At 46.8% G+C, this 16,315-nt stretch overlaps 1 protein-coding gene across 3 annotated transcripts in view; it reads right to left on the bottom strand.

The window, feature by feature from the left end:
* Positions 1-1,285: 1,285 nt before the first annotated feature.
* PHF20 (PHD finger protein 20) overlaps positions 1,286-16,315 on the bottom strand; it is a 1,067,420-nt gene continuing 1,052,390 nt past the window's right edge. For all 3 annotated transcript variants that reach the window (XM_078652233.1, XM_078652235.1, XM_078652234.1), the window contains exon 22: positions 1,286-3,039. In XM_078652233.1, the coding sequence (XP_078508359.1) occupies positions 2,891-3,039 (149 nt within the window). In that variant the 3' untranslated portion in view covers positions 1,286-2,890. The remainder of the gene's footprint in view (positions 3,040-16,315) is intronic.

Raw genomic sequence — 16,315 nt, 5'->3', positions numbered from 1 at the left:
GGTCTGTGTGCATGGAGAATCTCTGGGATACAGCAGCTATTTTGATTAGCTGAAACTGGTCCAACACTAGGATAGTGCACAAACCAAAGGTGTTTTGGAAATCAGCAAGTCATCAATTTATCAATTTGCATAAAAGAAAACAAGTTCTCCCCCTCTTTATTGTTGGCTTATATCTAGGCACATATACATTTTGAAACTGCATCATATCAGAATTGCTACTAAAACGGCCGAAAAGACTGTGCACAAGATTCACTAACACACTCCATCAGTCGGTACTGTCCTGATGCATACTACATAAGTATACATCTGTGGATCAATTGATTTACCCAACTGATAATAATAATAATAATCCACATTTGTAAAGCGCACAATCACCCGTTAGGGTCTCTAGGCGCTGGGGGCCGTCGGGAAGATTAAGCAAGCTATTGCCCAGAGTCACATGGTGCTGGGCTAACCTGCCGCCGGCGCTGGGGATCGAACCGTGATCCCCAGATTCCAGCGTCAGTCGCCCTGGCCGCGGCGCCACACCTCTCCCATAACTGATGGAGCATGCTGGTGTTTGCTTGCTTTGGGTGCAGGGAAAAGCCCATTTAGGTGTTGTCTTTTTGTTGAGCATTTACAACACTGAGTCTTGATGATGGTCTATGGGACTGTGTGGTCATAAGAGACTGAAACATCAACGTTTTTTCCTCTATAATTATATGGCTGCATCATTCATCAGTTCACATCACTGTTTGATTTAGCGTAAACTCAATATGCAACTCTGGATTAATTAACGTGCATGGTTAAGAGGACTTTGTTTCCCAATGATCCATTGATTTGACCGATTATTATTAGTGAGATCATATGGGTGGCGTCACTGTTATGATGATGTTTTTGTCTACGTAATATGTTTTATTTACTGTATGTAATGTATTATATGCTCTAATACATAAATAGTTTTGCAGAAATAACTCCTCCAGGAACATATTCTTTTTGTACATTGATTACTGAGTTCCATGGGGGAATATTGGGTTGCCCTGTTGGCTAAGTATATATGCCCGTGACATCACTTTTGGTTGCGCCCAGACTTTATTGGTAACACTGTAGATCACCACCTAACAACAGTGACATGTCACTTCAGGACAATTTTCCTGATCCAGCCGGGAGCCTATGAAGTATGATCATATAAGGAATTAGCACAGGCCATTCGCCTTTAGATATTAGCCTTGCAGCACACATTTTACCACACACTCAAATTATCCAGGCGCTTGAATATGCACAAGAAGAGCAAAAGAAGCCAAAATGTTGTGTTATTATTTCATTCTCTTAGGTTTACATAGTAAATCATTTGTTCAGTTTATAAATATTACAGACACATTACATGTATCCATAACTTTGCACACGGTGGGCTATAAACAGAGGCTTTGGGATTAAACTAGGGTGGATAGCATTACAAACCAATGTGCAGTAAAAGGATGCTAAGAACAAATACATTTCTCCTGGGCAACCAAGCTATGCACAAAACGCATACCAGTCACCTGAGATGAAACCACAGGTTACCCTTTATGTTGAAAATAAAGCAATCGGAAACATGCACCACTAAGGGTCATATCAGAAATGCAATACAACACCATTTCAGAAAAGGTTCAGAACCCTAAACGTAAAAAAACAAAACAAAACTAAAAAAACACAACAGAACACAAAGCAACAAACTGGAAAAACATTTTGAAAGCATGATGCGGAACATGTTACACAATTTCAATGTCATTGGAATGGCAGTTTTACTCATGCATAGATTGTGGGTTATTATTCAAAAACAACACAGTGGGCGCTGCAAAAGTTTTTTTTTCTAACAATTAATAGGGTATAAAACTGTGAAAAACTAAATTTCAAAATAACACCAGTAACGAGATGGAATGCAAAATATTAACAAGTACAAAAACATGTAAACTGAAGACCCTGCTTACGTGGGCATATTGCCCCTCCATACCGTCCTTTCTCGAAGTCTGAAATATTAGCAAAAAGATTTGGGAACGAAAAAATGCCATACACAGATTGTCCATACAACACCATGATCATATTCTCCCAGCAGTGTAATGTCACCATTTAGCTCTGGAGGAACAACCTGCCAAAATCAGATTAGTGATATTAGGTAACATGTTAACCTAGTAACTAGTAACATTTCTAGTTTCAAAAATTCACAAGAGCCATGACGATTTCAGATACCTCTGTATTATCTGGAAGGTGTGCACAAGCTAGCCCTGCCATTATTTTTAAGGAACAATCCTTAAACTATTCTATTAGAAATTAAAAAGTAACAGTATATTTTGAAAAGAGCTCATTTATACTTGTTATGAATGATAACTGTATTGATGGACTATTGATTAAATATTGATCTACACATAAACAAAGAGAAACAAAGCAAGGTATCTAATTTGATACACATCACTTAAATAAACAATAAAAATGTATTCTACAACCATTGTCAAGAAAATGTTTTGGCTCTTCAAGCTTCTTCAAAAGTGGCACATAGTCGTCATCTTTACGGGTCTTCAAAAGACCACTTATCGTTCCATTCTACTGAACTGCTTGGCTGTGGAGATAATTTAAACACATTTGACCAGCGGCATTCTAAGACTTGAAGACCTCTACAAAAAGACGCAACAAAATTCAAATCAATGTTTCAACATTATTATTTTCCTGGTTAGTAAATTTCACAGCCATCCTTTATGAGACAATCTGTTGAGATATTCCAAAGTTCATTCTCTCACAGATCCCTGAAGTCAGTCTGTAGCACGTGCAATAAGGCATGCCTGGTGCCACTGAATTTTCCGGAGCTCTGTTGTGCCAACAACTCCAAAATCGAGGTCAATCTCTGAATGCCAGCACTAGCCAAAGAATCTTTTCACTAAACACATGTTGAACAGCAAAGTGCAATCTGCTGTACTTTCCCAAGGTCCATAAGAAGCTGTTTTACACGGTGCTTTAACTGGGGTAACCTCGCCAGCGGTTCTGGAGGTTCTAGTTCTCCTGTATAATCCAAAAAACTTTCCAAAACTGCAAATAAAAGGAAAATAAGTTTAGAAAATAGTAACTATTTGTGTATGTTTGTGACTGAAAATAATAACAGGTAACACATACCCACTTCCACCTTGATTACTCAAGTAACTGACTGATGGACTTGCACCTATTTGGGTATTCTCAAGTACTGTGAAGACCATAAACCTTTTTATACAGATTTATTACACAGGAATGTTAAGCCTTTTGATTCCTCCCACTATACGTCATTAGTATGCTATTGGTTCTATGAAAATTAAATAAAGACACAAATCTCTATTTGAAAAATGCTTCTTACTCTTTAAACATCTGTTAGTAACATGTAGTGCTGTAGATTGAAAAGCTTAACATACTCTTGCCATCTAGAGTTGGACTCAGACATTTGGAAGTTGTTTTTCTTTTAAGAAATGTCTCAAGTCACAAGATACAATGTGACTCCTCCTCTCAATTTACTTTGCAATGGACGCCAAATTCATGTTAGATTGTTTTCCGCACAGTAGATGTAGGGCTGTATGGAGTGTGAATGAAAGGTAAGGTGTATTATTGCAATACACAGAGAACACATTTATTTTATAGATGTGCCTCGCTGTACACTCATCCAGGGAGGAGGGTGGGTGCATGTGAATCTACATCTGTATACTCTAGGAACACCTGCTTACAGGGTAAGTAATGATTGCTGTTCGTAGCATGTGTGGCTGTAGATACCCATGCTTAACAAATACTGAGTAGCTGCGGTGGCTAGTGTGTGGATGATGCAGAGGTGTGAAACAATTTTCTTAGTACTACCCAGCCAACTAAGGCTTGTTGGTGAGCTAATATGCCCGCAGAATGATTCTTAGTTAATGTATGTGGTGTTGACCATGCAGCTGCCTTTCAGATGTTAGTTAAGGTGATGTTGCAGAGAAAGGCAATAGTGGCTCTTTTCTTACAAATGGAGTGTGCCCTGGAGGACTGTGAAGTACCATTTTGGACTTGAGGTAACACGTTTGTATAGAGGTTACAATCCATCTGGGTATGACAGCTTAGGAAATGGTCTGCCCCTTATGAGGTTTGGCAAATGAGAAACATAGTTTTATATGAGGAATGGTTAGGTAATATCTAAGTAATACATAGGAGAAATGTTAACATCTAAGTATGCAATACCTCTCAGCAAGAGTCAGGCTGTGGAAAGAAAACTGGTAGTTTAATACTTTGATTGTGATTGAAAGGTGACACTAAATTGGAAAGCAACTTTTACTGCAGTTAGATGAAGGAAGATAGATGCCTAAGCTAGCTCTGACTTCTGTAGGTGGAGAAGGTAAGTAACTATCTCCTGTACTGTAGGGTTTAATGAGTTACATGTATATGTGTTGCAGTAATAGACAAATCTTTTCCACTTTGTTGCATAACAAGCATGAGTTGTAGGATGCCTAGCCTCCTTAAGAATGTACATGCATGCTTGTCGTAGGTGCAGGTATCCAAATTCTAGTACCTCAGGTGCCAAATTAAAAGATTGAGCTGTTCTGCGTCCGGGTGTCTGATCCGTTAGTGTCTCTGTGTGGGAAGCCCTGGTCTGACAGGAAGCATCGCATGGGGCCTGATGAAGAGCTCTAGCAGGATGGAGTACCAGACTTACCTGGCCCAGGTTAAAGTCACTAGAATGAGGGTGAGGTAAGTTTCCCTGAGCTTCCTAATGATAAATGGAAGAAAGCATAGGCAAATACACCTGAACAGTTCATCCACAATACATTTCCTACAGACTGTGGGTATCTGGTGTCAAAGCTTGGGCATTCTGCGTTTAACTGAATAGAATAGGTCTGTTTGCAGAATGCCATACCACTGGAAGTATGTGTGAAGAACCTGGGGGTGGTGTTCACACTTGTGGACTTGTTGATGCGTCCTGCTGAATAAGTCTGCAAAGCTGCTGCCTACTCCAGCGAAATGTTATCTCATCAGGTGAACACTGTGGCGAAGCACACAATCCCGGAAGATCTGTGCTAGGTGAGAGGCCTGCGGTGAATGAGTGACCCCTTGCTTCTGCCCCTTATGAGGTTTGGTAAATGAGAAACACATGGCTTTATAGGAGGAATGGTTAGGTTATATCTAAGTAATACATAGGAGAAATTTTAACATCTAAGTATGCAATGCCTCTCAGCAACAGAGTCAGGCTGTGACACTGGAAATCAGGGAGAACAGATCAGAAAACTGCCCCAGCAACTGGTGGCAGTCATTCTGTTGCTCAGGGGTCAGGGTGGAAGAGAGGTTCACACCATCCACTGACCCATCTCTCTCTGCCGCAGACAGGAGGTCAGGAAGAGACTCCGTCTCCTATTCCATTCCAGCATCTGTCGCTGTGGAAGAGGTGTGGCGCAGCGGCCAGGGCGACTGATGCCGGACGCTGGGGATCACGGTTCGATCCCCGGCACCGGCGGCAGGGGTCTGCCCAGCACCATGTGACTCTGGGCAATAGCTTGCTTAATCTTCCCAGCGGCCCCCAGAGCCCGGGAAACCTACGGGTAGCTGTGCGCTGTACAAATAGAGGATTATTATTATTATGTTATACACTGCTGTCATGCTGTTTGTTTTGATTAAAACCACCTTCCATCACATGAGCTGGAGAAAAGCCTGGATAGCGAGTTGTATGACCAGGAGCTCTAAGTTGTTCATGTGATGACACGGAAATTGAGAGGGTCACTGCCCCTATATTGTGTGGTGCTGCAAGTGAGTGTCCTATTCCAGGAGAAAGGCCTTCATGGCAATAGTCACATGGGGGATTGGGTTGGCTAAAGGCTTGCCTCAACATATTAGTGGGTGTCCACCATTTCAGAGTGGTTCACTTTGGCCTGAGCAAACACTAGTTCCTCCCCATAGCTTGTGAGCACTGGACTGTCAAAACTCTCTTGCAAGGGCCTTATGTGCAACCTTGCATAAGGTACTATTGCGATACAAGATGCCATCATTCTCAGAAGGGTATTGTGCGCACAGAAACAGATTGGCTACTTTGAAAAAGAGGCAGCAATTACTGTAGTTTGATCACCTTTTTATGGGGATACACCTTTACAGTGACTGTGTTGAGTAGGATGCCAGTAAACAGGATTTTGTGATGTTTATCGTAAAACCCAGTCCGTGAAGGCCGAACACTGTTGCCTGTGAGTGTGCTGGGCACTGTATTTTGCTGCTTCTCCTGATAAACCTATCATCCAGGTATGGGGATATGTAAATTCCTTGGAGGCGAAGGTCTGCCACAAAGACGTATAGACATTTTGTGAATAGCGATCGGGCCATGGTGCCCCCAAAAGGTAATACTCTGAACTCATAATGATGGACACTTAACACAAAGTGGATGTACTGGTGATGCGCAGGGTGGATGGGAATTAGAAGCGCCGTCATGAAGTCATCTTGCTTCTGAAGAGGGATGACCATGTCATTCTTGAAGTGTTCTGTTAGGATGTAATGGTTGAGGTGCCTGAGATTGAGGTCTAGCCTGAGGGATCCATCCTTCTTTGAGATGAGGAAGTACAGTGATGTTATCACTGTCACTGTAGAGTCTACATACTGTCTTTTAATAGGAGTAAATTGTCTTCTTGGAGGAAGGGAATGTGTTTGGTACAAAGCTTGTATGTGCTGGAGTGGGACGTTGGGAGAGTTGGAATGTAACTGTGCTGTATAAATGGCTATCACTGATTGGTCAAAGGTGATTTGTTTTATTTGGTTTAGGAAATAGCCTAGTCTCCCTTTGATAGGATATGTGCTATTGGCTGTGGTGGGGGGAGGAATTGGCATTTGGTCTCTCTTGCCTCATCCTTTGTGAATCCCTCTGTAGGCCCCTCTATTATACTGTCTACTGCCCAATGTTGGTAGGACTGCTGTTTCCTCTGATAGGAGTGAGCTTTCGCAGGGAATGCAGGCTTTAACACTCCCCTAGACTGGTGTTTGAGAAAGGTCCCCATAAAAGTGGTGCGTCTTAGAGGTCCACTGACGAAGCAGTCTCTATATCCTTTATCTTTTATTAGTTCCAACATATCGAAAAACTGCAGGTTAAAGATATGTTCTCTGTTGGATGGCAGGTTGATGAGATGAAGTTGTAGTTCAGATTTAAACCCAAGATACAACGATTGGTATGGCGGCACAGGATGTTTGTGTTCATGCCTCTAGAGGCGATTTCAGCAGTGTCCAATGTACAGCATATGTTCACACTGAAAAGAAATATCCCTTCTTACACATTTTCTTCCCCCTTCTATGAAATTGCTCCTGGTGATGTTTGAGATATTCCATCTCCTCCCACTATGCTCGATCATATCTGGATAGGAGGGCTAATGAGTTGGCGATTCGCCAATGAGTAGCTGTTCCTACCTCAACTCTCTTGCTTGCCACATCTATCCTTTTACTCTTCTTGTCAGGTGGAGGAGTGTCACCTGTGGCCTAGACGCAGGCATGTTTGTGTGTAGTATGTACGAGGGAATCTGGGTGAACATGCGCCTTGATGTATGTAAGGTCATTAAGGGATGGTTTGAACTTTTTTGTCCAACCGAGGGGTGACAACCCTGGCTCTAACAGGGTCTTAAAACATTTCTGGGGCAGACATGAGCATCCCTTTTAGCACGAGTAGGAAAGAGATGGCCCTCTCTGACATGGAGTGTGCCTCAACCAGGAAGACTACTACTTCCTGAAACAGATGAATGTCTACTTTATGGTAGGAGGCAGCATATGGAATGACCTCATTTTATCAGGAGGTATTTTCTGGAGATGAGGATCTAATAGGGTAATGAACTGTATCCCCTGGTGGATCTTCATTATAATATTCTTACATATGTTAATGTTATCGATATTTCTATAGTGCAAACTAATACCCGAAGGTGTCCTGGGGCAGCATACGATGTCCTCAAGAGTTACTGACAGGGGTCATGGGGGAACGTTATTAGATCGCATAAAGCCAAGATTTAAGAGATTTCCTTAAGTCCAGATGGTTTGTCAGGCACCTTAGCTGCAAGGGAAGATCATTCCATGCCTTGGATGCTCCCAGCACGAAACGTCTGCCCCCCCCCCACCCCCCCAGTTGGACCTCTTTACAGAGGGCACGGATATCAGTTTGGCTGTAGAGGAGCGCAGTGATCTGCCTGGAACATAGGGCTGAAATTGTAGTTTAAGATGAAGGGGTCCATTACCTTGAAGGGATTTATGGACCACACAGAGGACTTTATGTGACACGTTTTTTAACAGGCAGCCAATGGAGCTTCCTAACCTCAGCCGAGATAGAAGCATGCTTGGGTAAGCTGGTGAGTAATCTGGCAGCTGCATTCTGCAGGATCTGAAGTTTCTTCACAAGGCCATCCTGAATATTAAGTTATAGACTATTGCAATAGTCCAATCTGGACATAGCTAAGGCAGTGATAACTATCCATTGGCTGTCTTTAGGTAGAAGGGGCATAATTTTTTTTACAGGATCTGAGAACAAAGGACGTAGCCGAAATCACCGAATTTACAGATGACCTGTTGGTCCCTCTCCTACTGGTCTGACGTAAAGATCAAATGGTCCATATACCTTGCTCTATGGAGAGATGTAATAAGGTGACCCTGGCTGGAAGTCTGACAGAGGCACAGATATCAGAGAAGTGGGGGAGGTTTGGAAGGCAGTGGTGGCTGCGTGCTTGGCAGAGGTATAGGGCTGGCTGCACTGACCCTGTATTTTTGTGTGAGGAAGGCTTTGGAACAGTACTTTTCTTGAAGGCCAGTTTTCTTTTGGGTGGTGTAGGGTCAGATAGTAGAGACACATAGTTGAAATCTTTCCTGTGAGTGGATCAATCAAGACACGCTCTTGCCTAGTATCCAGTTCTTTCAGAAGTCGCTTAGGTATAGGGGCTTCAGCATCCCCCTAATGTGGGATGGTTGAGGCTTGATCAGATTTGTCTCTTTTTGCGCCTGTGAGTGATGCCATATCAGAGCACAGTTCAATTGCGGTGTTGAGGGCGTCTGCAACGTCAATGGCTGTTTGGGTGTCAACGAATACCATTGAGCAAAGTAAGTGGTAGACAGAACATGAGGCTTCGGAGCAGAGGAGGGTCTGATCGCAGAATGTGAAGAGCTCACTCCACATGGTTTTGGAACCAAAGACTTGATGTGGGTTGCTTTGGTGCTGAAAGCATCTTCTTCCCAGACGTTGTATGGAGTAGCTGAGAGGTCTTCTTGCTGCATGTAAAGTATTCAGACACACTTCCTTTGATACTGAAAGGTTTTCTTCGACTTGAATGCTACGCATATCAGGCAGCCTGCGTGGTCGTGGTAGGACGAAAAGCATAGACTGCGGACCTGATGGTGATCAGTCCATGGGTACTAAGGGCAGCATCGAGGACAGTATTCAAACGCCGACCGTTCCATAAACCATGCTCATTCTTGAAGGTGATGCCACGTGGAGGGAAGACGTGAACTCCTAAGGGGGGATAGGGTTTTACACTGCTCAACCGAGACTCAGAAGGACAAGTGACGTACCTTCGGTGACGCCTTATCTAGTAGAGACTATTTAGCCACAGATCCTTTACTTATCCTAGAATTATACCCAGGCGTTAGCATGGGTCCGGAAATTTTTCTGATGAGCAGTATCCCAGGACAACTGTAGGTGGCGTAGTCCAGCGCTGCGTTTTCCCCGCCGGAAGTGACGTTTGCGGTGCCTATATAGGAGCAGCGTCGTACAAGTTACTTACCTTCGGTAACGATATATCTGTAAGAAACATTAGTTAGTTATAGATTTCTTACCTTAGAATTACCCCCAGGCGTCAGACTGGATCCGGAAAGCTTTTTCGTCAGCAGTACCTCTGTGCGTCAGAAGGTAGCGTCGGTCGGCTCCGCGTCCGTCGTTGCGGTGGTCGGGATGACGTCGCGGCAGCTACTTAAAAGCAGCCCTCACGCGCTGACGTCAGTTCTGTACACGCCAGAAACGCAGAACCATGCAAGACACTGACCATTGGTGCACAAACTAGGGCCCTAGAAATCAGTTCGCAGAACGGGGAGGATGGCGGGGCGATAAGTGTGGCTCAATGGTTAGAGCGGCAGACCCGGATGCAGAGGTCTGGCCCGGGACCAGGGTTCAATTCCTGCCTTGGCTGGTCTCGTTGGATCTTCGGCTAGTAATTCCTCTGACCGGATTTCTCGCCTCGGTGCCTACTCTAAGCATGGGTCCCACGCTGCAACTCTGGGCAATAGCTTGCTTACTCTCCACAACAGCCCCCTACAGCGCTAGGGATGCCTGGTTGCACCCTGGGGATGCCCAGGAGTGGACATTTCACGGGGAAAAACCAGGAAGGGTTCCCTAGCGGTATGAGGACACTCAGGAGTATCAGTGCGCTTTACAAGTACGGCTACATTTACATAAGGAATTTATAACCAGCAAATCGTTCTTACAGATATATTGTTACCGAAGGTAAGTAACTTTTGCATCTGAAAGAAACACGCTAGTTCTAGATTCCTTACCTTAGAATAGATACCCCAGCAATACCAACCCCGGTTGGTGGGTCTGCAAACCAGAATCACACCAGAAAATCCTGGAGAACAGAACGTCCAAAGAAGCGGTCTCTCCGGACTTGGCTGTCCAGGCAGTAGGGTTTGGTGAACGTGTGCAGCAATGCCCACGAAGTTGCCTGACAGATGTCATTTAGAGGCACTCCCCTTCCCAAGGCATTAGTGGCTGCTGTCGCCTTGGTGGAATGAGCGCGTAGCCCGACTGGAGGCTCCTTTTTAGCTAGAGAGTAACAAGCTTTGATACACAACACGACCCATCTAGAAATGGTGCGTTTGTGTAAAGCCTGACCCTTCTTTGCACCCACGTTACCAACAAACAGTTGATCATCCACCTGGAACTGCTTTGTGCGGTCCAGATAGAATGAGAGCGCACGTTTTTGGTCCAGACGGTGGAGCCTCTTCTTCCTTTGAAGGATGCGGAGGTGGAAAGAAGGTGGGAAAAGTAATGGTCTGCCCAATGTGGAAGGCAGAAACCACCTTAGGAAGAAAGGATGGATGGATCCTGAGAACCACCTTGTCCGGATGAACAGACATGAAAGGAGGTTTTGAAGAAAGAGCCTGGAGCTCACTCACCCTTCTAGCAGAAGTGATGGCTACCAGGAAAGCAGTATTAAGAGTCAAGAGACGTAAAGGACAGTTGTGAAGCGGCTCAAAGGGAGTGCACATTAAGTAAGTTAGCACAAGATTAAAGTCCAACTGAGGCATAACGAAAGGGATTGGAGGAAAAAGATGAGTTATGCCTTCTAAGAAACGGTTAACTACCGGGGACATGAGAAGAGAAGGCTGATCTGGCAGCCGAAGGAAGGCAGATATGGCCGAAGGTAGTCCTTGATAGTGCCCAGAATAGAGCCCTGTTGGGCTAAAGAGAGAAGGAACAAAAGTACTTCAGAGAGGGGCAGAAAGAAGATCCACAGCCTTTGCTGTGCATCATGCCACAAATCTGTTCCACCTGCAGGCATGTAAGGTCTTAGTGGAGGGATGCCTGGCTGCCAAGATTATGTCACAGACTTCGGGAGGCAGGTTGAATGACGTCAACTGCCGCTGCTTAATCTCCAAGCAAGGAGGTGGAGACTGGACAGGTTCAGTTGGAGTACCGTCCCCTGCTGCTGTGACAGAAGATCCTCCCGAAGAGGCAGTCAGATCGGAGGATCGATGGCCATGTTGAAAAGCTCGGGATACCAGACTCTTCGTGCCCAATATGGGGCCACAAGAATGCCTTGCTCCCGGTCGCGTCTGATCTTCAGCACTCTGGGCAGAAGTGGTATAGGCGGAAAGGCATACAACAGACCGCAACTCAATTCACGAAGAAAAGCGGCATCAAGCGAGTGCTGCCTTGGAGATTCCAACGTGCAGAATTGCTGACACTGCATGTTCTCTTCGGTGGCGAATAGATCTAACCAAGGCTCTCCCCACTGTTGAAAGAGACCTTGCACCACCTCCAAGTGAAGACGCCATTCGTGATCCATCATGCACCGGCAGCTGAGTTTGTCCGCCCTGGTGGTCAGAGAACCTGCCAGGTGTTGAACCACCAAGGAAATGCCTTGATGTTCCAGCGATGTCCAGAGGTGGAGGGCCTCCGCCCTGTTTGTTACAATATTACATGGCGGTGGTGTTGCCATGAACACCTGCACTACTCTTCCCCGTACAGCGGGCAGGAATGCCTTCAGTGCAAGACGAATCGCCCTGAGCTCCAGAAGGTTGATGTGAAGCCCGGACTCAGTTGGAGACAAGAGGCCTCTGATCTCCGCCTCTCCCATGTGGCTGCCCCATCCCAGAAGGTAGGCGTCCGTCAACACAGTGTGGTCTAGTTGGGGAAGGGAGAGGGATCTGCGATTGAGCCAATCCTGGTTCATAAGCCACCACTGCAGTTGTCAAGCAGCGCTCTCCGAGATCTGGACGTAATCGGACAGATTCCCCCGATGTTGCGCCCACTGGAACTTCAGGTCCCACTGCAGAGCCTGCATATGCCACTTGCCATGATCAATCAGCAGGATGCAGGAGGCCATGAGGCCCAGCAGCCTCAGGGTCATTCTGACCGAAACCTGGGACAGAGGCTGAAGGATCAGAATAATAGCACGAGTATACCGGACTCACTGTTTGGGAGGATAGACCCGAAACAGTGTTGTGTCCAGAACCGCTCCGAAGAGGAGGAGCTTTTGAGAGGGAATCGGGTGCGACTTCGGCACATTGATGGCGAACCCCAGCATATGCAGGAGGTCGGTCGTAGTCTGGAGGTGGGAGACGACTGCTTGGGGCAAGCCCGCCTTCATCAACCAGTCGAGAAAGGGGAAGACTGGAACCCAGGAGCTCTGCAGATGGCTGCAAACGCACAAGTTACTAGACATTAGTTAGTGATAGATTCCTTACCTTAGAATATCCCCAGGCGTCAGACTGGATCCGGAAACTTTTGCATAGCTATATCCCTGCACGTCGGTAGGCGTAGTCCGCGGCTCCGCGTCCGGTGTCGTTAGCGCCGGAATGACGTCGCAGGAGTACTTCGACGCCGCGCTCCAGCGCGGACGTCAGTTCCGATGCACAGCTTTTACGCGCCAGATACGCAGAGCCTTGATAGAACCAACACTGGTGCCATGAAACTAGGGCACTGAAAGGGGACGACCTTAACCCTAGATATCAGTTTGCAGAACGGGGAGGATGGGTGGGTCGGTAAGGAATCTATCACTAACTAATGTCTCTTACAGATATATCGTTACACAACTAGTAACTTGTGCATCTGAAAGAGACACGTTAGTGATCGATTCCTTACCTTAGAATAGATACCCCAGCAATACCAACCCCGGTGGTGGGTCTGCAAACCAATAATCACACCAGAAAGTCCTGGAGGATGGAACGGCCAAAGAAGCCATCCCTCGTGGGTTGACTGTCCAGGCAGTAGTGTCTCGCGAACGTGTGCAGCGAGGCCCACGTAGCTGCCTGACAAATGTCTGCAAGGGGACTCCTCGGCCCAGGGCAGTAGTAGTCGCCGTCGCCCGAGTGGAGTGGGCCCTCAGCCCAACAGGAGGTTCCTTTTTAGCCAAGGAGTAACACGCCTGGATGCACAATACGATCTACCGAGAGATGGTCCGCTTGTGCACCGCCTGTCCTTTCTTAGCGCCCATGTAACCAACAAAGAGTTGGTCATCCACCCGGAACTGGCGTGTGCGATCCAGATAGTAAGAGAACGCACGTTTTGGGTCCAGACGGTGGAGCCTCTCTTCCTCTTTCGAGGGATGCGGTGGCGGAAAGAAGGTGGGCAAGGTGATGGACTGCCCGATGTGGAAGGCTGCGACTACCTTTGGCAGGAAAGAGGGCCTTGTCCGCAACACAACCTTGTCCGGATGGACAGAAAGGAAAGGAGGTTTGGAAGAAAGAGCCTGGAGCTCACTCACTCTCCTGGCAGAGGTGATGGCAACCAGGAAAGCAGTCTTCAGAGTAAGAAGGTGGAGAGGACAGTTATGAAGTGGCTCAAAGGGAGCGCACATCAGATAAGTAAGTACAAGGTTCAAGTCCCACTGAGGCATCACGGAAGGAACAGGAGGGAACGTGTGTGATGCCCTTCAAAAACCTATTTACAATAGGGGACTTGAACAAAGATGGCTGATCAGGTAGCCTTAAGAAGGCGGAAAGGGCAGAAAGGCAGCCCTTGATAGTGCCCAGAGCAGAGCCCTGCTGGGCCAGAGAAAGAAGGAAGAGGAGAACCTCAGAAAGGGGGGCAGAGAGTGGATCCACAGCCTTTGCTGTGCACCATGCCACAAATCTGCAGGCGTATACCGACTTTGTGGAGGGATGCCTGGCTGCCAGAATGACATCTTAAACAAATGAGAGGGGCTCTGTTATAACCAAAAGGATATAGAGCACCTGGTTACTATGGAGTAAAAAAAGGTTTTTCCATTTGGGTGAATCAAATATCATCAAGATCAAGCTCATTCACTCACTGCACTTAGTCAGAATCCCATCAAAGGATTCAATCCATCTACTCCATCCTGTGAAACACTTACAAAGAAAAACGCTAGTTATATCAAAACAGACTATTTATTAGCACGTTTAAAAAATATTCCACTGAGTGTACAATCAATATAAAACATTCATTTAATTTTTTTTTTTTACTTTGTCTTATCACTGTTAATTTAGACCATTTGTGGGCAACACAGGGCTGGGATTCCCTTCCCTATACCCAATTGCTTGCTGACCACTCCAAATTTAACAAGTATGTAATGCGTTGGCGCAATTCGGAGGCTTTTACTGATTATAGCCACCTTTTTCAGGACAATAGCTAATTATTGCTCCATATCCATTGTGTCACCTGTGCAATCGCACATCGGTGAAATGCTAATTAGGTTCCGCTCCACAATGGGGTTGTCTATATTTCACAATTGCCCAAGCTGCTGGAATAGTCGATGACGTGGGCAAACGTGACTCGATTGTGCATATTTCTCTGTCACAATGTGATCAAATGAGGTCCAGTATGGCCCTCGAGATATGGAGTCTTTTAGTTCATCCTGTTTTTCATCACTTAAAAACGATTTTTGTTCTGCGGTGATGGACACCGCGCCTGGTTCCTGGGGAGCCGATGTATCGTGATTTTATTACCTGACCCCGGGTAAACTTGGCTCGTGGCTTTTCAATCCGACGGCAAGTTTCCCCGGCGTTACTCCTCCGCCTCTGTTGGATCGCGGTGAAAATCAGCAAAAGCTAGCCAGAGTTCAGGAGGCAAGTCAAATGGCCTAAACTGTCGCCGCTCAATCTCCAAGCTTGGAGGTGGAGACTGGACAGGTTCGGATGGAGGACCGTCCCTGCTGCTGCGACAGAAGGTCCTCCTGAAGAGGCAGACGAATCGGGGGATCGACAGACATGCTGAGTAGCTCTGGATACCAAAATCTTCCTGCCCAGTCCGGAGCCACAAGGATAACCTGGGCCCGGTCGCGCCTGATCTTCAGCACTCTGGGCAGGAGTGGTATAGGCGGAAAGGCGTACAATAGACTGCAACTCCACTCACGACGAAAAGCGTCTCCGAGCGAGTGCCGGCTTGGAAATTCCAACGTGCAGAACTGAGGACATTGCGCGTTCTCTTCTGGCTCTCCCCACCGCTGAGAGAGGCCTTGTGCCACGTCCGAGTTCAGACGCCATTCGTGATCCATCATGCACCGACGGCTGAGTTCGTCCACCCTGGCGTTCAGAGAACCTGCCAGGTGTTGAACCACCAGGGTCACGCTCTGATGTTCCAGCCACTGCCAGAGGCGCAGAGCCTCCTGGCAGAGGGTCCACGACCCCACCCCGCCCTGTTTGTTGCAGTACCACATGGCGGTGGTGTTGTCCGTGAACACCTGCACTACACTCCCCCGGACAGAGGGGAGGAATGCCTTCAGTGCAAGTCGGATCGCCCGCATCTCCAGAAGGTTGATGTGGTGCTGGGACAACGCCGGAGACCAGAGTCCTCTGATCTCCGCCTCTCCCATGAAGCCCCCCCCCCCCCCAGCCCTGGAGGGACGCATCCGTCACAACTACGTGCTCCGGTTGGGGTAGGGAGAGGGATCTGCCGCTGACCCAATCGCGGTCCGTGAGCCAGCACTGCAACTGTCTCGCTGTGCCCTCCGAGATCAAGACATGGTCGGACAAGTTGCCCTGATGCTGGGCCCACTGAAACTTCAGGTACCACTGCAGAGCCTGCATCCGCCACCGGGCGTGATGCACCAGAAGGATGCAGGAGGCCATCAGCTCCAGAAGCCGCAGCGTTAACCCGACCGAGACTCCGGATAAAGGCTCAAAGATCGGAATCAGAGCCTGAATA

The sequence above is a fragment of the Lissotriton helveticus genome, chromosome 7 (genome assembly GCF_964261635.1).
Source record: "Lissotriton helveticus chromosome 7, aLisHel1.1, whole genome shotgun sequence".
NCBI lineage: Eukaryota > Metazoa > Chordata > Amphibia > Caudata > Salamandridae > Lissotriton > Lissotriton helveticus.
Note: the sequence above shows the minus strand (reverse complement) of the source record. Positions and strands in the feature narration are given on the sequence as shown.